Below are 23,476 nucleotides of genomic sequence, written 5' to 3'. Positions count from 1 at the left end.
ACCTTGAGGCGGACGTCGGAAAGGCATAGATCTTATCTTTGCTAATAGTTTCTGCTTCGTCTTTACATGTTGGGATGGATGAACTATCTATGTATTTTTCAACCAGTAATGAAACATCGAAGTCCAAGCTGAATGAAAAGTCAGCAAAATCATTCACACGGCCAACTAATTTTCGTAATGACCCACAACAACGCAAAAGCTTCAGAGGTCATATCAAGAAAAATAAAACTATGGATAACAGCTCAGATAATGCCCACAACCCGTTCCTTAGCTTAAACTGTGCTCCCAATAGTCGCATATGTGGTAGCTACAGCTGTGGAAGCATCTCTACAAAGATGCCACATATTCTTCCTCCTGAGATAGAAGAAGGGAATATTGAGTATAAAGTAAGCAATTTATTTTTATGTGTTGCCTTAATAATATGTTCAGTATTTAGGCCAGTGGTATATGATTAACCGTTCCCGTGTATATGATATCACTAGGCATCCGACTGTCTGTATACAGTATGGTATAAACGACAAACCTGAGTTATATTGCCGAAAAACTCGAAGATGTTAACCGTTTTGGCCAATGATAAGACGGTGATAACTGGATGTCCTGTTATGTCATGAGTCAGTAGTCGGATATGTTTTTATGATTTCTGCAGTGTAAACAATGACGGTTTATGACCATAAAACCCCAACCCTAACACACAATCCTAATCCCTAGCACTAACTCCCACTTCGATTTTAATTTTTGCACCGTAGCTCTTCTCAGTCTTCATTGATTCACCGGTATAACTTGACTGGATTAGCTTTGGCTTGACAAACTTCTGTGTTTACTGGCGGTAAATCACTGATGTATGTAAGTGGGAACTTACGTATATAAAGAAAAAAGAAGCTTGAATACGAGTCGACCTGCTACTTTGAAGTTCCAGCGCACGAGCATTCCTTTCAAAATTTGTATAAAAATAATACGTTTAAACCATTTCTTAATAAAGGAATCTGAAATGAAGAATTAGTCAGACTGTATACCAGGTTTGCATCGTTTCACGGATGGACTAGTCCCGCTTTCCGAAGCTAGGGTCTACGTGCTTAGATTGGAATTTAAAGCCTTGTTAAGTGTTGACTTAGAATTTTTAGACTATTTTGCTAAATTAAAACTATCGGAATTGACTGACTTTTCCAAGCATTTCGTTTGAGGTTTCTAACAAATATTTGTTTTCACAATGGGTCGAAAGTTATTTCACGTTATTTGACCACATAGGTCGACTGAGTTCTTAACTAGTCCTTCCTTAGATACATATTTGACATTTTTGTCTTCAACCTGCACGCGAAGGCGTATTTCTGTTGCAATTTCCGTACATTCAGTAAGATGGATAAACGTGTCCTTATGAGGTGAGAACTAACCACTGGTCCGTTTCATGATGACTAATAGTGGGTTTTTAGCAATTCTTACCACATTTCTACTGATCTGTCTTTGTCTAGCCATTAAATGTCTTAATCTGATCAAGTTCTTTGACCTTGTACATCTATGCATGTATTTCTATCTACTTATAATTTATAATTTGTCTGTTTTCATGTATATGACTCCTAGACGTTGCGAGTAAAAAATTAACCATGAATTACCCCATTCACCAGGTACTTGGGTGTGAAGCACATTCTAAGTGTCAGGGTTAACGATACTACTCGGTTTCCGAAACCGAGGTAGTTGCAACGGCGTTCGAATCTCGGATTTACTGGCTTCAAGTCGAACCGCTTGGCCATAAGACCACCACTGCATCTTTTATGGTCCCTGCATAAAAAATATCTAAAATATTCGCTTCTAAAATACTTTCTTATTTCACTTATCTCCTGTCACTACCAACGAGATCATTCGAAATATGTGAATTTAAAGAGGTTCTTTATTTTGTCACTCATTCTCATTCACTGGAATCAATTAAAGGCTATAAAAGCCTATCTCTGTGCATCATTGAGTCAATGTGGCATGTCACCATGCATGCTTAAAGCGAACGTTTTCTCGAAATAAATTTTTGTCTGCACATATTTGTTGCAGTCAGTCGTTGTTACCTGTCCGTTAAGTTGGGACACCACAACCTCTGTCGATCCAACCTACCCTATCTACATTAAAACTACCCACCGTAGTAGCTATAAATGACAGATAAGTCTATTCTAGGGGGCTAAAAAATTATTTTAAAAAAGCTAAATGTTTGACAGTCGTGTTTATGTTAATAACGTACAACTCCACTAATCTTCAATTAAGTGTAAGTGATTTGTAGCTAGTGGTTTAATCGTGAATATTTTCTTATACCCTTCTATTTCTGTTATCGTAAATTTTTCCTTACACTAATCTTAACTGATTCTTTTTTATGTAGCGGAAATTGGTTGATCCTACACCAAATCGTTTTGAACAGCTTGTTACTCAAATGAAATGGCGTCTTAATGAAGGTGGAGGCAAAGCCATTTATAAATTAGGTGTAGATGATGATGGTCATGTCAGTGGACTTCGTCCATCTGAATTAATCAGTTCGTTAACAACACTTGAACGAATGGCAAAGCGTCTAAACTCTACTCTTCATCCCCTCAGAGAGTGTGTTATTGAACCAACAACTATTTCATCAGATAAAGAATGCCGTAAAGCTATTGAAGTGCTTGTTCGTCTAGCGCCGACAACTAATGATGGTGTAAGTCGAATGTTATATTTAGTACTATTTTATCAAATTTTTTTCTTGTAATGTAACTCACCGAGTACATATCCGTGTACTCGGCTTTAGACTACACTAGGTGTGTGAGCTAATAAAATTCTAACCGGTTGCCTAAACCAAAGTAGGTAGGACAGTATTCAAACCTTTGACTAATAGTCAAAAATAGAGCGTTGTAGCTACCAGGCTATTTGTTCAGGCCAACTAGAAGTTTCGTTTTACAAAGTCTAATAAGTCTATACTAACTTTAATCTGAAAATAATTATCTCCACAAATTGATATTAACTGAAGAAAATCAGGGTATTAGACAGCGCCTGCACTCTAGGACATTTTATTTCTCCACTATTTATAGTGGTTTTTTTTACCAGCCTCCTATATTTTATTTCTACTTTTACCCCTCTATTACTGTTAATGTGATTACATTTACTGTGCTCTTTTTGCTTAATACATCAATTTCAAGATTGCCTATTTGGGACGATACTCACTTTTTGCAGACCTATCATAGCTTATTTCTTTAAAATGAGAACTAAGAAACTGTTCTTCTGAATAAGTTTAATAAAAAGTGTCTATAGTTCCACATTCAAGCTGCCACACTTCTTGACAACACTAGGACGAAATTATCATGGTAATTAACAGTGAAAAATATTGATTGAAATAAAAAGTGATCAACAGCTTTGACCCTCTTCCTCATCTACGATAACTTGGACTCGTCTAAACTATCTGCCTTTTTACACACTTTAAACTCTTCATTATTTTTATGTGGCGTGGTAGTTAAAACCATCGACTCTTAATCAATAGGCTTCAGGTTCAAATCCTATTTCATGTACATTAGTTTACTCTGCTAGGAGGGGTCTTTTTCACAGTTTTCCACAAAATCAAGTACAAAGACTTGTTACTTGGTAAACCCTAATCTTTCACATAATGCTTATACTCTTACTACTTCTACCACTATGGGATTTGAATAGACAACTGCATCTTTGTGCTGATGTGGTATAGAAACTCGGATTGATTTACGTACGTACGAAGTTCTACGTTGTGACTGACTGACTTGGTAAACAGATTGCATTATTCTGTATGATTATTACACTAAATGTTTCTGTAAATTTACTTATATAACTAGTGAATATGGTTTACTTCCCTATTATTAAACACATGACTTGTATGGTATGGTGTGACAGCTGATAATAATTACTAATCCAATTGATAGTTATTAACATATGAATTCATTTGTGAAAATATTAGGGGAATAATAGAATGATTATTCTTTTTCTATTTGTGTTACAACTTACTATTTTAGATCCTGGTAATTGTTTGTGTAATGAAAAAAATAATAATCAAATGATAACCGGCCATGATCGCAACGTGATTTCACTTACTTGTTACTTGAATTCATTCTATTTAAAGTCTTTATTCCCCTAAGATTCTATCACTATGGAAAGATTTATTTATTAGATAGTATCACTAACGTCAATTCAGATCCATTCATCCTTTGTCTTTCCTGAACTCAGAGAGTATATCTAAATCTCTTATTCTACGAATTTTTTTGGATTCATCGTGATGTACTTTTTTATCTGCCTAATGTTTTTCTTTAACCATCGTTGATATTACTACTACCGTATTTATCATGATATTTTCATCTCGTGTTGATTTGCGCCATTGGATTAGAATCAGGGTTTTCCAACTCCCCTAGGTCGATTCCCCGTATCCACCAATCCAGTTAAAGCGTCAAACATTCGCTTTTCATCCTCTCAATTTCGTAAGCAACAGTAATGCCACGAGAAGGCAGTGAGTAGGAATTGCCTGGCAGTGTTTGTATGCACGTGGCTATGTGAGAGCATTTGGAGAGGGAGAGCTGACTTTCCTCACTCTCGGCCGTACCAGGGCATTTGAGGGCAATCTGGGGAAAGACCTGTGTCATAAAAAATGATTCAGATCCATATCACCCAAAGTCTTTAATCATTGGTTACGATAATCAATGTAACTCCAGAGAGGTAGTCTACACCCTTACCTACATGGTTCAGTTCAGGAATTATTGTATTCAAAGACTGATGCCATGTCTTGGTTCGGGCCCCCTAGCTTTCTTTCAACGTACTACACCAGCCACCATCGCGTGTCTATGTAGCTGGTGGATGGGCGAACGTCGTACATGTCCTAACCATCCAAACTAATAACCATTGTCGAATTTATGCTCTAAACTATAAACTGAGTCTATTATATGGAGTTTACTAATATTATCTGACTGCTTAAACGTTGACAGTTGGAGTGGGAATTCAAATCTATCGCCTATTGTTTGAAAGCGTGTCAACGTCTGGATCGATTATTCACACCTCTCTGCAAATAGCTACACTAAGTGATTTCCACAAGCACAAATCACATATAATATTCCACTCCTTAAAATCAGTGTGCCCCCAAATGCCCTGGTACAGCCGAAAGTGGAGAGAGTCCGCTCTCCCTCTCGAAATGCTCTCACGTGGCCACGTGCATACAACCATTGCCAGGAAAGTCCTACTCACTGCCTTCTCGTGGCATTACTGTTGTTTACGAAATTGAAAGGACAAAAGGTGAATGTTCGACGCTTTAACCGGATTGGTGGATACAGAGAATCGACCTAGGGGAGTTGGAAAACCCAGGATCCTGAAAGAACAAATGGAGTAGGAACCAATTATTGGTCACCAGCTACCATGGGACTGCATCTCCTTACGATGCTCCACTGCCTTGTGGATTAGACCTTTAGGTCAAAGGCTCGGGGTGTGGCCCCCTAAGAAAACCACCTGCTTCGGTTTGGGCACGTGGGCAGTATCACAGCCCTCACACAAATCGAATGAGATTTGTGCGGCGCATACATATCTGGTGTTTCCTTGTACCAATATTTATGTGTTTAAATAAATAAATAAAATCAGTGTGTTTAAACACTTACAGGTATAGATCCTTGAGAGAATAATATTAAGTTGAAACAAACTACATAATTAGATCATTTTTAAATTATATTTAACTGTTTTTCAACTCATAAAAACAAATTATATGGTCGGAAATCTTATTATTATCACTTAATCTTTATTAATTGCCTGCGGGAGATAACCGTCCCACACTCGACACGGTTAAACTGCACTGGTCACGGCTTATCACCAGCATAGTGAACAAGAAAACGAGTGGGGACAATCGGATTTATTTAGGCACAAAATTACAGAATATCTCAGTAAAATATGAGAACTATATAGTAAATAGTTAATTTGCAAATTATCAATCAATTGTCTCTCTTGACCATTCCTTCTGCGAATATCAGTCCATCGTCATTGATTATTATTGTTCATGCATTTTTATGCCCATTGCGTTTCGTTCCCGTTCTTTCGTTATCTATCTTCTACTGAAATACATTCAATGCTCGACCACCGTTATATATTACTAATGTGGATATAAGTAACCCACACCACACTAGAATTCCAGAACTGGCATCAGTTCCTAAATCAAACTGTGAAAGTTCCACAAATCCCCCCCCCTATGCTAATAATTTCTAAATGGCCAAAATCTTTTAATGAATGAAAAATAAATCCATCATTTGTGGTTTAAACTCATTAACTACCTTCGTTGCAAATTGATGGATTCATTGTAGTTTTACGTAACCCATTTACCAAGTACTAGGTTTTGACTCACATTTATTTTTATGTATGATTATGTTTGGAATCCAACTATACCATTAGTTGTAGTACTGATTTCACTCACTCGAATAAGATAATTTCCTTATTCGATGGTTCTTGATTCACTTCACCAGCACATCAAAACACCCAACCATGAAAAGACAAGACTTTCAAGAGCGCTTTTATTTCTCAAGAAAACAGTGAAATCAATAGGCAGCACAGGTGTTGTCTGAGTGTTCATATTCAGAACTGAATACTGATCAGTCTATGTTGGTATATGACCATCTTGAGCTGATTACCGCTATATGGTTATTGTATGAAGAATTTCAAATTGTATAGATTGTGACTAGCGATGTAATCCAAGATATATGTTATGTCCTGTTTTGGGACTTGTTAGTAAGATTTAATTGTATTCTCGGTTTTGATATTCACACAGACTCGAACCCAATACATATTGCTTCAGAAACTAATACGTTATTTACAATATGTATAGTTTTTACGCCCCATAATAAGATTAATAAATATGAATCAAATGATATTGGTACATTACATAGGTTATGAGATATCAGGTTCAGTTCACTGCAACTGGTCGCATAAGTTTATGGTTGTTTATTCTCGCTATTTGTTTTTATCTTGTCACAAGATTATCTGTAACGGTTATTTTATTCATAAACGATTATCAACCTGTAAATAAGGCAAATCGATTGATGAAGTAGTAAAACTTCATCAGTTGAGATGGCTGGGATTCGTATTACGTATGCCCAACCACCGACGTGCAATGTTTTATAGTGTAGGAGTAGGTTGGAAGAAAGCTAGGTGCGGCCAGACCAAAACATGGCACAAATCCATGAAGTCACTTACAAGTGGACTGAGCCATGCTGGTAGGTGTAGACTACCTGGTTGAAATTCGTGAGATGATAGCACTATAGGATTTGAATCGACAACTGGATCTCTGTGCTAATGTGGTATGGCAAACTTATGTACGTACGTACGGATTTCTACGTTGTGACTGACTGACTGATCGATATTCAGCTACAAATAATACTTTATTTGGTTAATGTTTAGGAGTTTGATCTTTTACTTATAAAACACCTCTCTCATTAAGTGTGCAAATGATGTAATCCTGTTTGATAAATACCTACAAAATCGTAAATCTTCTAAACACAAGTGAAAATGTGGAAATTTTCAAAATCCATATATCACCTAAATGTAATATGTTGCTTTAAAAATTGATTTGTGTTCTTGTATACTTACGTACTTACTTACTTAAGCCTGTTACTCCCAATGGAGCATGGGCCGACGACCAGCATTCTCCAACCCACTCACTCTGTCATGCGCCTTCCTTTCTAGTTCTATCCAGTTTTTGTTCACTCTTCTAATGTCTGTCTCTATTTCTCGGCGTAATGTGTTCTTTCGTCTTCCTCTTTTCCTTTGGCCTTCAGGATTCCGTGTGAGGGCTTGTCTTGTGACGCAGTTGGGTGATTTCCTCAAAGTGTGTCCTATCCACTTCCACCGCTTCTTCCTGATTTCTTCCTCCGTTGGAATCTGCTTTGTTCTCTCCCACAGTAGCTTGTTGGTGATAGTGTCTGACCAACGGATTCGAAGTATCTTGCGTAGACAACTGTTAATAAACACCTATATCTTCTGGATGATGGTTTTCGTAGTTCTCCATGTCTCCGCTCTATACAGTAGAACTGTCTTGACATTTGTATTAAAAATTCTGATCTTGGTGTTGTTTGACAATTGTTTTGAGTTCCAGATGTTCTTTAGTTGTAAATATGCTGCTTTTGCTTTTCCGATCCTCTCCCTCACATCTGCATCAGATCCACCGTGTTCATCAGTGACGCTGCCCGTGTTCTTGTATAGTATCATCTCATATAAAGCAAATTAATCGGATATACTGACAAAGCTTATCTTGAGCGTTTGATATGCTTTGGTGCGTCAAAATTTAACTAAATCTTAGCACAGATACAAAAATAGTCGTTTACTTTTTATAGAGCAAATCTAGTGTACAACAATTCACTCTGTATTGCTTTATAGATCAAAAACATTACCTTCGAATATTGAAAGCAAATGTATGTTCCAAGCATTTTATCGTATATATCTTAGATTAGTTGATCATCTTTGCTGAATACAAAAACTGAATTTAGATGTAGTGTATTGGAAAATTAATTGATGAAGCTATAAACCTTCATCAAATGAGATGTTTCGTATCTTTTACTTATTCCCTGCTACCACATTGTCATGAGTTGTACTTGAACTGTGATTCCTCAATATTTCGTGTAGATATCCATTTTTATCAGAAGGGGTTTTGTGGAGACTTAGTATTTTCATAGTTGAAAGCGTGAGTCAATTGAAGCTAGACTACCATGGAAAACCTGGAAACACTGGACGGCGTTTCGTCCTATTGTGGGACTCCTCAGCAGTGCACATCCACGATCCCGCACTCACGAGATTCGAACCCAGGACCTACCAGTCTGATAATAATAGTAATAATAATGATATGCTCACTAGTGATTGACTTCGAGAGGTAAATCCAGGAGTTCTAGTGAGAAGCAGTAACCAGTGGAGTTCAAATCAGGTCTGTTGTGAGATATCAACTCACTGAAGACAATTGGTGAACGCTTGCTCTACTTCGTGGATCAGTTGAAGTTAGACATAAACACCGTTGGATGCCGGCTCAGTGGTCTATCGGTTAAGTGCTCTGGCGCGAGACTGGTAGGTCCTGGGTTCGGATCTTGCGAGGTGGGATCGTGGATGCGCACTACTGAAGAGTCCCATAATAGGACCAGACGATATCCATTCTTACCGAACTGTTTGAAAAATAACACATCTACAAAGTCCATCTTAATTAATTTGAATAAATTAGTATTAATTATCTCTGCAAAGAAGAATTATATATATATATATATATATATATATATATATATCGCCTTAGCATATTCAGTGAAAATGCTAGCTCGTAATCATCGATAGAATTCGTTTTGTGACAATTACAAAAAGACGTCAAACTGACTCTTGTAGTCTCTAAATCATTTTTCAATTCAGACAATTTTCGTAGTCTATTCAGTTGGTTAGTTATAAGGAACATTAAACCTTATACACATTCTCATCAGTTTAAGTTACCACATAATGAAATGACATCTTTAAGGCAAATACCAAAGTAGTAATGGTATCAATAGCAATTGAAAAGACTAGGCATAGATAATTTTATTTAAAAAGAAAGACTTGCATTAAATTTGAACCTCTTGATGTAAGATATAACAAAGACTGAATGTATCTGCATCACTTTAACCCGTTCTCAGCCATATCAATCAACGTCTCCGATCAGTGATGATAGCAATTATCGTGCAGACCCCAATCAGGTAGTCTTTGCTTGGGCTTACGTAACACGTCTTCTAGCCGCTACCTCACTCAATGAAGATTCACTGTCTCATCAACCGATTCAAAATATTTGCGTGAAATCCACCTTATGTTCACTAATTTTCTTTTTTGAACTGTAAGCAGTCAAAAATGTAGTGGGAAATGTATAAGTTAGATTTTTGTATCCAGATTGCTTGATGCCCCGAGACAATCAAACATAGGACAAATGATAAGTGAAAGACGCTGACAGGCACGTTATTGATCAAGATATGGCTTAACTTTCTGAGGGAATAGACATGTGCTATTTGTTGAAAATATGTCTTTATGGGGGACATGTATTTACGCTTTTAATTGAGTTGCGCACACGATTTCGATTCAGTTGGCCAATAAATGCTCACTCTTGTTTCTTCACTCAAGTTACTTGTTTTGATACCCATATAATAAGCATGTAAATCAGTATCAGACTTGGACGTCTGTATAACATAACTTTGTCCAACTTTGTTTTTCGTCAATTTATTTACCAGTTATAGCTTTGTGTGCTAATCTTCAAGCCACACTCTAAGCGTGAGAACCAATGAAACTACCTGGCTACCCGAACCAAAGTAAGCGGAATGGGGTTTGAGCCTTGATGGCTAAATCCCAAACATTTCGAACACTCACCCACTACTGTTGAAATCTTGGTTCAACACGTGGACATTCCGTGTGTAAAGTAAACACAATAACCACTACACTATCAAACCCTTGGTGTTAGATAGTTTTAAATGCTTCTTGAGATGATGAAAAGAGAGGGGAGGCTACATAATTTGAGTTAACTAGATATGTTGGATATTAGAACTGTCAATTGTTTCTTATTCAACTTCTAACATGTAAGGATGGCTCGTTGGTAAACTCTAGGAAGCCTTAAGAAGCCCAGAAAGAGCCGAAGACATTCCATCCAATCACTGCTAGGGGGGGAGTATTCTAGAATGTCAACGTGTAGCTTCCCCATTGGATGAATAAGAATGACCCCCTATGTGCCTATTGGCTGTCCGAAATGATGATTTACTCTCAGTCAAAAACTATAAATACATGAGATTTCTGTACTATACTTTGACACTGTTTTGGGGAATAAACGTTCCTACTTACTAGTCTTCTGCCTTCTCTCTTGCGACATTGCGGGTTCGATCGTTCAAGTAGTCCAGTAGTAGTACGCGGCATAGTAAGAAGCAAACCTCTACATATGACAAACATTTATCTGAGTGAACAAAACATAAACTTTTCATATCTTTTGTTTTGTTTTTTCAAGATTGTTCGAATGTCATCCAACTTGTTAACATTACTTGATTTAGCTGGACATTCAAAATATCAACGTACAACATTAGCTGGTATTGCTTGTAATCAACCAATTATAGGGATTTTAGTCATCTCTGCAACTATTGGTTTAAGTAGTATAGGATTAGATCATATACAATTAATTTATTCATTAAATTTACCAATGATTATTGTATTAACTAAAATTGATCAATTATCTAATGGAATAGAACAAATTAAACGTATTCAAACAATTTATCGTCAATTAGTATATCAATTTAAACAAATTCAAAATGCATGGTCTTATGGTTTACCATCATCATCAGCAGCAGCATCATCATCACCATTGACATCACGAACGAATTCCGTTTTAAATCATTGTCAATTGAATTCAATTAGGTAATTCAACTATGCCATTTTTAAAAAGTTGTGTTTTTTTGTCGTTGTTAAAATGTCAGTTTTTGTACTTTAAGCTGTACTATGTAAAATACCTATAAAGTACTTTTTGTTTTCAAAATAATTGTATTCACTCATGATTTGTTTTTTTCGTTAGGAAAACCATAAAACCTTGACAACAACCATCAGTTAAAGAATCCATGTCAGGTAGAGACAGGTATCTACTTCAGTACAATGAAAGATGATCGCGCAATTTCGTGGATTGGTTGAGGTTAGACATTAACACCGTTGGATGCCGGCCGCCTCAGTGGTCTATCGGTTAAGTGCGCTGGCGCGAGACTGATAGGTCGTGGGTTCGAGTCCCGCTCGCGAGGCGGGATCGTGGATGCGCACTGCTAAGGAGTCCCATAATAGGACGAAACGGCCGTCCAGTGCTTCCAGGTTTTCCATGGTGGTCTAGCTACAATTGACTCATGATCTCATCTATAAAATTATAAAAATTTCCACAAACCCCCTTCTGTTTAAAGAAAGGATTGTAAAGATTATACAATTTGTATGTAGTTTTACATCATGCAACGTATTTATTATAATAATGGTGTAAAAGTAGATTAGAAGGAAGCTTAAGGGCGAACAAATTGAGGTACAATATCAGTACATGAATTCATTGACTATTGGACAGTAAGTACGTGTACACTACTTGATGGTCATTCTGTAAATTCTTCTCAAGTTATATTCTTTATCTTTGGTCACTTTTACTTTTACAAATACAACAACACACACTTAGTATTGTTTGTTTGAATCTTCCCATTGATGTTTTAGGACTGCAACTGGTCAGTCTCTAATTGGCATATATTCATAATATGTGTGTTGCCTCGATATAGCCTTAATTCACAAGCATTATAAGCAGAGATGGATAGTGGCTAGCAATGTAATCCAGGACGCGCGTTTCATCTTATTTGGGAAGATTCAAACAAACAATACTAAGTGAATTTAAACTTCACCCCATCACACAAGCAAGTGGCTATCAGGACTCAGTAGCTGAGTGGATAACGTGATGGCGTTTGAAGAGAAAGATACTGGGTTCAAGTCCCACAGTGAACATCAACTCTGAGATGCAGGTACATCCAGCTGACGTGTCCTGGATTCCACTGCTAGCCACTATCCATCTCTGCTTACAACAACACACAGCTATGTAGAATAATAGTTTATTCATTAAATATACACTTTTTCATATTTCTATTTCTTCACTCTCTATTTCTTTGACCTTCTTTTTTTCTCTCATTATAATCTTCACTTTATCTAAATCACATGGATCAAAGAAAAGAAACTACAAATAGATCGTTTGTTGTTGTTGTTATTTTTTAAAATGACATGATTTATCAAACTGAATAGTTGGTTTTATTTTTTTCATATTAAAAGAAACTTGTTGGAATACTGTACATCAGTCAAATAATTAACAAATAGTTACATCTCTATAAAAGAGTGTTTCATATATCTTACTCTAATTGCTTACTACTATTTACAGTATTGAAGACGCTGATAAAATGTAGAATCTTCTGTTAGCACTGAGTAGCAATGCCAGGATGTTTGGAATGCATTTCTCACCCTCGAAATGCGAATTGCTGCTTCAGAACTGGCCTGCATCAACACCTGAACTAAGGATAGGGAGTGAATTAGTCGAATGCGTCAACAACCTCACGTATCTTGAAAGTCTAATCAGCCCTAATGGGTTGGTGTCTGATAAAATCTCAGCACGGATTCAAAAAGCTCGTTTGGATTTTGCCAACTTACATCACCTATGGCGAAGACGAGATATCCGTCTATCAATTAAGGGACGAGTATACTGCGCAGCAGTTCGCTCTGTTCTACTTTATGGCTGTGAAACGTGGTCATTAAGAGTAGAAGATACTCGTAAGTTACTAGTATTTGATAACAAATGTCTCAGAAATATTGCTCGCATCTTCTGGGATCACCAGGTAAGTAATAGTGAGGTTCGACGCAGGGTATTAGGGAATGATGGTAAATCAGTTGATGAGGTCATGAATCTTCGTCGACTGAGATGGTTGGGCCACGTGTTACGTATGCCTGAACACCGATTACCACGACGCGCTATGCTAACTAGTATTGGTGATGGTTGGGAAGAAGTTAGGTGTGGCCAAACCAAAACGTGGCATCAGTGCTTGAGGTCACTAACTTCTAGTCTGAGCGATGTTGGTAGATGCAGACTACTTGGTTGAGGTCCATGTGACTATCATAACCAATGGTTGGAGACTGTGGGTGACATGGCTGAGAATCGATCACAATGACGCAGGTGTATACACTCTTTACCTTCCCTTAAACCATGAGATTAAAATTGCTTCATAACTTTTTTCCTTCCTATACTATATCCTTATATACAACCTTTATATACTACCACCACTAAATGAACTACTTCTATAAATCCAGTGTTCATCTTGTTGTGCTAACGAGGTATGGCAACTTGGATCGATGCATATGTGTGCCTGGTCCTACGTTGTAGCTGACTGACTGATTTCCAATGTTGAATAACAAGATGGTTCAAGTTTTATTAAAAAGCTAGGAAGAGTCAAATAAAGAAATGATATCAATCTATGAACTGATTAGTTTTTACACTAAACCATCTCTATAGATGTATAGGCTTTCGAATGTAGATTTACACAATGATCGTAATCAATGGTTGAAAAGACCCGAAATTAACTGATGCGTAGTATTCGCACCCATTCTTTATCGTTATTTATATCCTAAGATAACGGTCATTTCGTACTTCAAATTTCAAACAAATGTAATATTGGATTGATTGTTTATATTAGCAAAATTATAATTTTCTTCTAATATCCCAATGGATAGAAAATTGAATTTCGGACATTCAGCTGCTTAGTGTAAGTTGATTTCACAGAGGAGAAATAGTCGAAGTTAGTGTTATTTGTTCTCTAAAGAAGTAGCTTACACCATGTCACGAAACGTCAGAAACTCATCTTTATTACTCATTTAGATATTTACAAATATAGTATTTTCATAGTTAAAATCGCGAACTGATCCTAGATAGACCACCATTGAAAACATGAAAACACTGCACGGCCGTTCCGTCCAAATATGGGACTCCTCTGCAGCGTACACTCACGGTCGTGCACGCTGGAATGGGACCCAAGAACACAACCTCTAAACGGCTGTAGTATGGTTAGGTGTTCGCATGCGAGACTAAAGGTCTTGAGTCCCATTCCAGCATGCAGGGTCGTGGTTATACACTGCTGAGGAGTCCCATATTTGGACGGGACGGCCGTGCAGTACTTCTATATTCTCAACGGTGGTTTATCTAAGATCAGTTCATGACTTCAACTTCGAAAATATTACAATCTCCATAAACTCTCTATACTAATAATAAAAATGTATTATTATCATTCTTATTATATTCTTTAACAGGGGGGATTTCAATGATGATCATTTTATGCCACCATTTTTTCCTGTTTCATCTGTTACTGGTCAAGGTATTGATAACTTAATGCATTTTTTAAGTCGTCTAAGTTGTTTAAATCAATCACCACTGCCAGCATTGTCTATATCATCCTCATCATCATCATTGACAACTGATAGTCGAAGTCCAGAACAACAACAACGACAACAATCTATAGAATTCAATAAATTCTCCAATGAAAATCATATTCAATTAATGTTTAGTAAAATTCATGAACAAATGAAAATCATTAAAACATATCGTGATTTTAATGGAACATTATTTTGGATTAATCAAGTATATACACAAATACCTGGTGTTTCTAATCCAGTTATAGTTGGACGTGTACAACTTGGTCAATTATTAAATAATCAAATTTTATGGCTTGGACCAGATCAAGTAAACTTATACAATTATAATGAATTAATTTGTTATCAGAAGGGGGTTTTTTTATTATGAAGATTTAGTATTTTCCATAGTTGAAAGCGTGAGTCAATTGAAGCTAGATCACTAGGGAAAACTGGATGACCGTTTCGTCCTATTGTGGAACTCCTGAGCAGTGCTCCTCATCATATGTTCACTAGTGACTGACTTCGAGAGGTAAATCGAGGAGTTCTAGTGAGAAGCAGTGACTAGTGGAGTTCGAACCAGATCTGTTGTGAGATATCAACTCACTGAAGACAATTGGTGAATGGTTGCTCAACTTCGTGGATTGGTTGGAGTTAGACATAAACACCATGGGATGTCGGCTCAGTGGTCTATCGGTTAAGTGCTCTGGCGCGAGACTGGTAGGTCCTGGGTTCGGATCTCGCTCGCGAGGCGAGGTCGTGGATGCGCACTACTGAGGAGTCCCACAATAGGACGAAATGGTCGTCCAGTGTTTCCATGTTTTCCCTGGTGATCTAGCTTCAATTGACTCATGCTTTCAGCTATAATAATTTGTTATTCATAATTATTAAATTGTATAATTTAATGAGATAATATGACTTTGTGAATACAAAATTTTACTTCAGAGAGACTTGTCTACGCTATCCCTCAGATTAATCATAGAGACTAAAGTAGTTGAATATTTCTTGGAAGTCTCGTCAATTCTGGTGGATTGACTTTTACCAACTTGTTGCCACCTATAGCATAGGCAAGATATCTGTCTATTAATCAAAGGATATGTATACTGCTCAGCAGTTTGTCGTGTTCTACTTAATGCTTGTGAAGCATAACCTTTAAAAATAGAGGATATCCATAACTTAACAGTATTTAATAATAGGATACCTTCGAATCATCGGTCGTGTGTACTGAGACTACGAATTGATTGGTACTGAAATTAAATTCTAAGTATTAAATAAGACTACCAATTCGGTGAATCTTCATGGACTGAGGAAGCTGGAGCATATGTTACTTATGTCCAACCACTGTCCATTTCGACGGGCGATGTTGGCTGGTGTATCAATAGATTGGAAGAAAGCTAAAGATGCTCAAACTAAAATGTATCATCAATCTATGAAATCATTGAACGTCGGTCTGAGTCATGTTAGTCTAATCCCCATGCAATAGTTGCCACCCATAGTTGGATAAGTTGGTTGAGATGACTCAAATTCATTCACTATTTGTCTTCCTTTGTGTCCAGAATTTCGAAACTATTTTATTATTTCTTCTAGAATGATATCTTCTGTACTTAATCACTGACACTATTTCTCTAGTACTCATCTTAATAATTTCATCTCTCTTTGTTGATTTAGTGTGTTAACTTGAACCAATTCACATATGTACCAGGTTTTTTTATTTATTTATTTAAACACATAAATATTGGTACAAAGAAGCGCCAGATACATATGTGCCACACAAATCTCATTTGATTTGTGTGAGGGCTGTCATACTGCCCAGATGCCCAAACTGAAACAGGTGATTTTCTTAGGGGGCCACACCAGGAGCCTTTGACCTAAAGGTCTAATCCACAAGGAAATGGAGCATCGTAAGGAGATGCAGTTTCATGGTGGCCGGTGACCAACCATTGATTCATATGTCATTTGTTCCCTCAGGATACTGGAGCCAGTCCATGTGCACCATTGGTTTGGAATCAGGGTTTTCTTACTCCCCTAGGTGGACCTTCCGTGTCCAGCAACCCGGTTAAAGTGTCGGACATTCGCTTTCCGTCCTCTCAATTTCGTAAACAACAGTAATGTCACTGTGAGAAGGCAGTGAGTAGGACTTCCCTGGCAATGGTTGTATGTACGTGGCCATGTGAGAGCATTTGGAGAGGGAGAGCGGACTCTCCCCACTCTCGACCGTACCAGGGCATTTGGGGGCTACCAGGTTTTACATTGGTTATAACTGACAAATAGGGCTCTTTTATTGTATCTTTTTGACGTAAAATTGTCTCCTTTTGTTTATTTTTTGTAGTTTGGTGATTTCTATCCAGTTCAAATTGTTAGTTTAATGCATAATCGTCAAGTACATGATATTGTATACGCTGGACAATCAGCATCAATGGAAGTATATTTTTTACCAAAATCATGGAATAGTATGAATGATAAACAACGTCAAAACATCTTACATAGTATATCATCATCCACTTCATTATCATTAACATCATCTTCTTACAGAACAATGAATGATCATAAAAAATCATTTTCATTATTCGGTAGTAATAATAATGATAATGATGACAATGTTTGTAATGATGATAATGATAACTGTACTGGAAATGAAGAGAATATTCCACAGAATAATAAGAAGAATGTCAACAGTCTATCATCACCGTCAGATATTTATCAATTTTATTCACCAATAAAATTACGTCGTGGAATGATTCTTCTCACTTATCCAATGTTATCAACTACATATTCATCGTTTACAACACCATCACCGGGGTTATTACCATGTACCATCGATTCTTCTCCGCTATCATCATCATCATCATTTGAATTTATTTGGAATGAACAATTAAAATCTAAACATTATATTAATTTCACTGTAGTATGGACAGTTAAATTGAAATTAATTCGTCGTCTACCTATAGTATCTTTTAAATTAGGTAATCCACCGGTAATTTTAACACCAATTCCATCAATTGGACAACGTGTAAGTATTTATGCTGGATGTGTTTGTCAAACTGGTGTTGTACTAGAAAGGATATATCAATGTAAACATGAAGAAGAAATACAACAGAACAACTTGAAAGATTATATAATGAATAATAATGAGGTTTGTAAATGATTATTCCGATTGATAAATCATTTGTTTTTTGTTTTTCTTGTTCGAGATAGATAACATAGAACCTAAAGTAACTGGTTGATACTCATTTACTTATCCCTGTTACCCCTCGTGGCGGAGCATAGGCCGCCCATCAGGATTCTCTATCAACCTCTGTCCTGATTGGCAGGCGGATGCTTAAAATATTGAGTTCCACATAGGTCAACAGACATAACATCAATAAAATCAATAACCATTGAACTCATCTGTATTGGTAAATATGTACCATCTGTTTGGGAAGATTTTGCATCATCAGTGGTTGTTTAGATGTTGAGTGACATAATCCAGAATTAGTAGCAGTGACACAATAGTAATCACTCTTTATCTTCCTCTACATATTGAGTTTTATTACTCCCCTATACATATCTTCTTTTAGATCTGTATCCTTCAGTGTTCATTCTTTTTTACTATAATTGATGATGCTATTATTTCAACTACCTTGCTACTGATTGATGACTGAGTAATGACCAATTTCATGTATGCCAAGTTCTTAGCGCTGATTGAATTTTTACTGATCGTGTTGCAATGTGGTCACTAATCTAAGTAACTTGACACCGCTTGCACTATGCTGAGATGTAATGTGTTTTTAGGTAGTGGACAGGAAACTCTATACCTAAGTTTTGTGCTATTCGAAACTCGGCAACAAGGTATACCTGTAATCTTGAGGGAACTGATGTTCCCTGGCATATCCGATCCCGTGTCACCCAGCTTTGTTATCACTGAGCTATTCATGCCGCAAAAGACCTCCGGTGTGATTAAAATGTAAATAAAATCGTAGATACAAGGTTTCATGTCGATTACCTCCAACCGCTAACTTTGCTACTCACTTTGTTAACTTCATCTCACTGCGCTAATGTGTAATATGGTATTTTGAGTTCATGCAGAATTCATACCATTTTGATTACTGTTAGGAAGGAGCGATATGCACAACTCAGTAATTTAGTTTTAATTTTTAGTTGAAGTAGTTTTTTGAACTGTATACATACATGAAACTACTGATTAATTATTGTCAACTGTAGTAATTTACATAAGTTTATCTTAGATCCTACTTAACTTTGTACATATTCTGTCAACTTACCACCTTAATACAACCATAACGAAGTCGAAAACAGACAATAAATAACTACTATCAGGTCAATAAATTCAAATTTATCAAATGTACTGTTTATTTTAAATAATACATATAGTGGACAGGAAACTCTATATCTGGGTTGAAGTTAGACGTTAACACCGTTGGATGCCGACTCAGTGGTCTATCGGTTAAGTGCTCTGTCGCGAGACTGGTAGGTCCTGGGTTCGAATCTCATGGGTGTGGGATCGTGGATGCGCACTGCTGAGGAGTCCCATAATAGGACGAAACGGCCGTCCAGTGTTTCCAGGTTTTCCATGGTGGTCTAGCTTCAATTGACTCATGATTTCAACTATGAAAATGCTGAAATCTCCACAAAACCCTTTCTGATAATACATATATGTAGTCATATATTTTGATGTTGTTTCGATCAGTCGTATATCAGTAAGGGAATTAGTGTTTAGCACGTTAATAAATCTTCATCTATAGTCTCTCATTCCTTCTTACATCGAAAATATCAACATTTTAGCAAGTTATGACAGTTATAGCTAACTTATAACAGATTCTCTGAAGTGATCCTCGGAAAGTGATAACCACCCCCATGCCTTTGAAAGCATCTGAGATCATCTTGTCCATGACTTTTAACCAAATCTAAGTAGATAAGGATGGGTCTGCACCTGCCATCTATTAGTCAGAATTCTAGTGTTCTAGCCATATACGATATAGAAATTCATAGTGACTTCTTAAGTAAACAGAATTAGTGAAAAAAAGAGGCCTTCATATTTCCTCACATAGTGTCTTTTTCCTAATCCATGAATCAAATGCTAACATCAAAATTATCATATTAGTAGTTAATCCAATCTAATTTTCATCATTGAGTTCTAAGTTCGAATTCCAATCTACCTACTCTACTTTGAACAACCGGATAGTGTCACTAACCGCGCAAAAACAAAGTATGACTCACCACTCAAAATACAAATGTGTTGTTTTGAAAATCTACTACGATACACACGTATTAATGTGATTTAACAATGCATGTTTCATTACTAAAACCATAAGTAGTAAATTACTCGATAGACAAAGTTCAGTAATGTGTCATGGCCAATGAATAACTCATGAAACAATTATTCACACAAACCTCTTTGATAAACTGATTTCCAAATGATCAACAAACAAGGTTTACTTTATTCACTCACTGTACAGCAATAAACGTGATTAACAATAAATATATTTTTTCATTGTTGAAAGCATGAGTCAGTTGAAGCTAGACCACCGTAGAAAACATGGAAGCACTGGACGGCTGTCTCGTCCTATTGTGGGACTCCTCAGCAGTGCGCATCCACGACCTCGCCTCGCGAGCGGGATTCGAACCCAGGACCCACCAGTCTCCACAAAACCCCTTCTGATAAATATATTTCTTTATATCCTAATGAGTAGAAAAATTGTATTTTTGACGTTTCGTGAGTCAATGTAAGCTACTTCAGAGTAAATTCGGTTATTCATTTACTCTGAAGAAGTGACTTACGCCAAGTCACAAAATGTCAGAAATACAATTTTTCTACTCATTGGGATATAACAAATAATATATATTAATTGTTTACTTTCTACCCAATGCTCAGTTTATTTTGAAACTATCAGGTCTAACCTTGGCATTAATACCTACAAAATAAACGTGATGTGTTATTTAATTAAAACATACAATTGAATGAGCTTTGTCATGGGATCCACTTTCCTAGTGGACTTATCGTCTGACTATCAGGTATAATTCTTAACAATGACTGTCAACTTAATGTGTTACATAAAGGAAGAAAATGAAATCATTATTAATCTGTAACTCTTTGTCTTATTTTACATAACAGCTGATACTACTTGTGATATACTACTACTACCAATACTGTTACGCCTACCTACATAACCCCAATCATATGATTATAACAGATGATAGAGGATTATATTGTTGTTGTTTCTTCAAATACATTTCAAACGAATTTCCTTCTTTAGTCATCTGTTCATATGGACACATTTAAACTTATTATGTAAATTAACCTTTATACTGAAATAGAAACACCCCATTTTTTATATCAGTTAGTCAAGTTGATCTCAGGTGTTGTTAAAGGTACGCGGATATGGTTGCCCACATCATGAAAGGGTGATTCTTCCCGGTAAACTTGAAAACGAACCAGAGTTTGAAGTGATCTCCACGACCTTGTATAGGGACCACAGTACTCAAAGGATAACTGCCTCAGTTCGACCTTATTTTTAGTAATTCTTAATGTGTTTTTCCTATACTTTTCAATTCCTACCTCAGGATACAGAAACCCATGGAGCAAGACGAGGTGCACTATCTTTAGAGTCGAACTTTTTGAATAGCTTTCTTCTGCTGTATGAGGATAGCGTCTCCAGAGATATTTGTTGTCTGAAGTAAATTCTTTACTGTCCCCTCATCTCTGCACAATCGGTAGTACGACTTCACCCTTGAACCTTAAGTTTACTAATTTTCGTCTTACCGCTTTCCAACTTATCTGGTTGGCACAATCAGATCTAAAGAAACGAGTTTTCTAGGTAATATGTCTCAATTTTATCGTCTTAATGTTCAAGCCTGACCATCACGTCATGTTGTAGCAGCCATGGCCAAGTCATATATATATATATATATATATACCCGACCGTTGCTGCTACCTTGACGTGGTGGTCGGGCTTGCCTATCGTGATGAACCAATCGAGCTATACTGGCTGGAACAATCGTTCCTCAAGGTCCTACCATGCCAGACAAGTCGGTTGAAGAGCGGTAAAACTAAAAGCAGCAAACCCAAGGTCTGAAGGAGAAGTCGTACTGCTGACTGTACTGAGGTGTGACAGCAGTAAGGTGTTTCTTTCAGACAACCAGCATAACAGCGAAGCTGTCTTCCCACAAGGAGGGGTGGGGTTAGAAAAGGTCGACCCTAAAAATGCACACCTCTCCTTATCCCACGGATATCGGTCTCCGGCGGTTAGGTCCAAACAAGTACGGGGCTAACACAAAAATTACCCACAAAAAGGTCGTGTGTGAGGGACATCAAGCAGTTGTCCTTTGAATACTGCGGTCACGCTCCCAGGTCGTTAAGACCAACATTAATCCAACTTCTTTTTCAGGTCCCTCATAAATACCCTTCCACGGTGTGGGCAGACGGGAAGTGATATTAGCCCTCATACCCGTAACTGCACACTAGACCAAGTTGGTTACATTCAAATCCTTCCTACACCTAATAACTCTCTTATCTCCACGACTAACCCTTCCCACGTCCTATTATCACCTCACCGCTAGGGCAAACGATTCGAGTACACGGAACGTTATTCCTGGTCTCCTGAAACCACTCTCTAAACTACATGTAGGAACTTTTAATGTCCGAACATTGTGCCAAATAGGACAACAGGCCTCCTTGGCTAGGACTTTAGGCCTCCTTGGCTAGGACTTTAGAATCTCGCACCATCGATATATATATATATATATACTTTCTTGTGTAACAACTAGTCGTCAGGTTATGAAATTACTCTTAATTTTTTGAAACACTGCTTTTGTGATTATGAGTGAAGTGTAACTGAAAAAGAGAAAAACTGTAATTCTTTTCAGAAATAAACTGACCGATCATTTGATTCACTGGTACATTCAAGTAGAGTACTCAATGCATGGCCACGCGTATATAGCCTCTCCCAGGGAAGTCCTATCCACTGCCTTCTCGTGGAGGGGGTGTTGTTTACGGAATTGAGAGGACGGAAAGCGAATGTCCGGCGCTTTAACCGGGTTGGTGGACACGGCTGGTTCGCCTAGGGGAGTTGGAAAACCCTGATTCCAAACCAATGGTGCACATGGGCTCCAGTATTCTGAGGGAACAAATGGCTTATGAATCAGTCGTTGGTCATCGGCTACCATGGGACTGCGTCTTCTCACGATGCTCCACTGCCTTGTGGATCAAAGCTTTTTGTCAAAGGCTCCGGGTGTGGCCCTCTAAGAAAACCACCTGCTTCAGTTTGGGCACCTGGACAGTATGACAGCCCTCACACAAATCAAATGAGATTTGTGTGGTGCATATATATCTGGTGCTTCCTTGTACCAATATTTATGTGTCAGTATTTACATATTACTAACTTTCTTGATCTTCATAATTCATGTGTTACCTGCTGAATAGGAGTGCTTTTAATTTTTAAGACTAAATATTTGAAAGTAGCATAAAATTCCTGGATCAATAACAGAAAGCTGGTTGATAAATGCCTCAAACGTGTTCGCTCTGTTTCGTAGGTAGGATTTACGTTTCTTCCTTTCAGAAGATAAGTATACAATGCATCAG

At 37.2% G+C, this 23,476-nt stretch overlaps 1 protein-coding gene across 1 annotated transcript in view; it reads left to right on the top strand.

The window, feature by feature from the left end:
* Smp_122550 (putative gtp binding protein) overlaps positions 1-23,476 on the top strand; it is a gene marked incomplete at its 3' end in the record, with an annotated part of 26,382 nt that continues 2,906 nt past the window's right edge. Inside the window, exons 1-6 of the mRNA XM_018795205.1 lie at positions 1-386; positions 2,354-2,662; positions 10,964-11,268; positions 14,803-15,232; positions 17,231-17,387; positions 17,541-18,034. Of these exons, the coding sequence (XP_018649541.1) occupies positions 75-386; positions 2,354-2,662; positions 10,964-11,268; positions 14,803-15,232; positions 17,231-17,387; positions 17,541-18,034 (2,007 nt within the window). The 5' untranslated portion in view covers positions 1-74. The remainder of the gene's footprint in view (positions 387-2,353; positions 2,663-10,963; positions 11,269-14,802; positions 15,233-17,230; positions 17,388-17,540; positions 18,035-23,476) is intronic.

The sequence above is a fragment of the Schistosoma mansoni genome, chromosome 1 (assembly GCF_000237925.1).
Source record: "Schistosoma mansoni strain Puerto Rico chromosome 1, complete genome".
NCBI lineage: Eukaryota > Metazoa > Platyhelminthes > Trematoda > Strigeidida > Schistosomatidae > Schistosoma > Schistosoma mansoni.
Note: the sequence above shows the minus strand (reverse complement) of the source record. Positions and strands in the feature narration are given on the sequence as shown.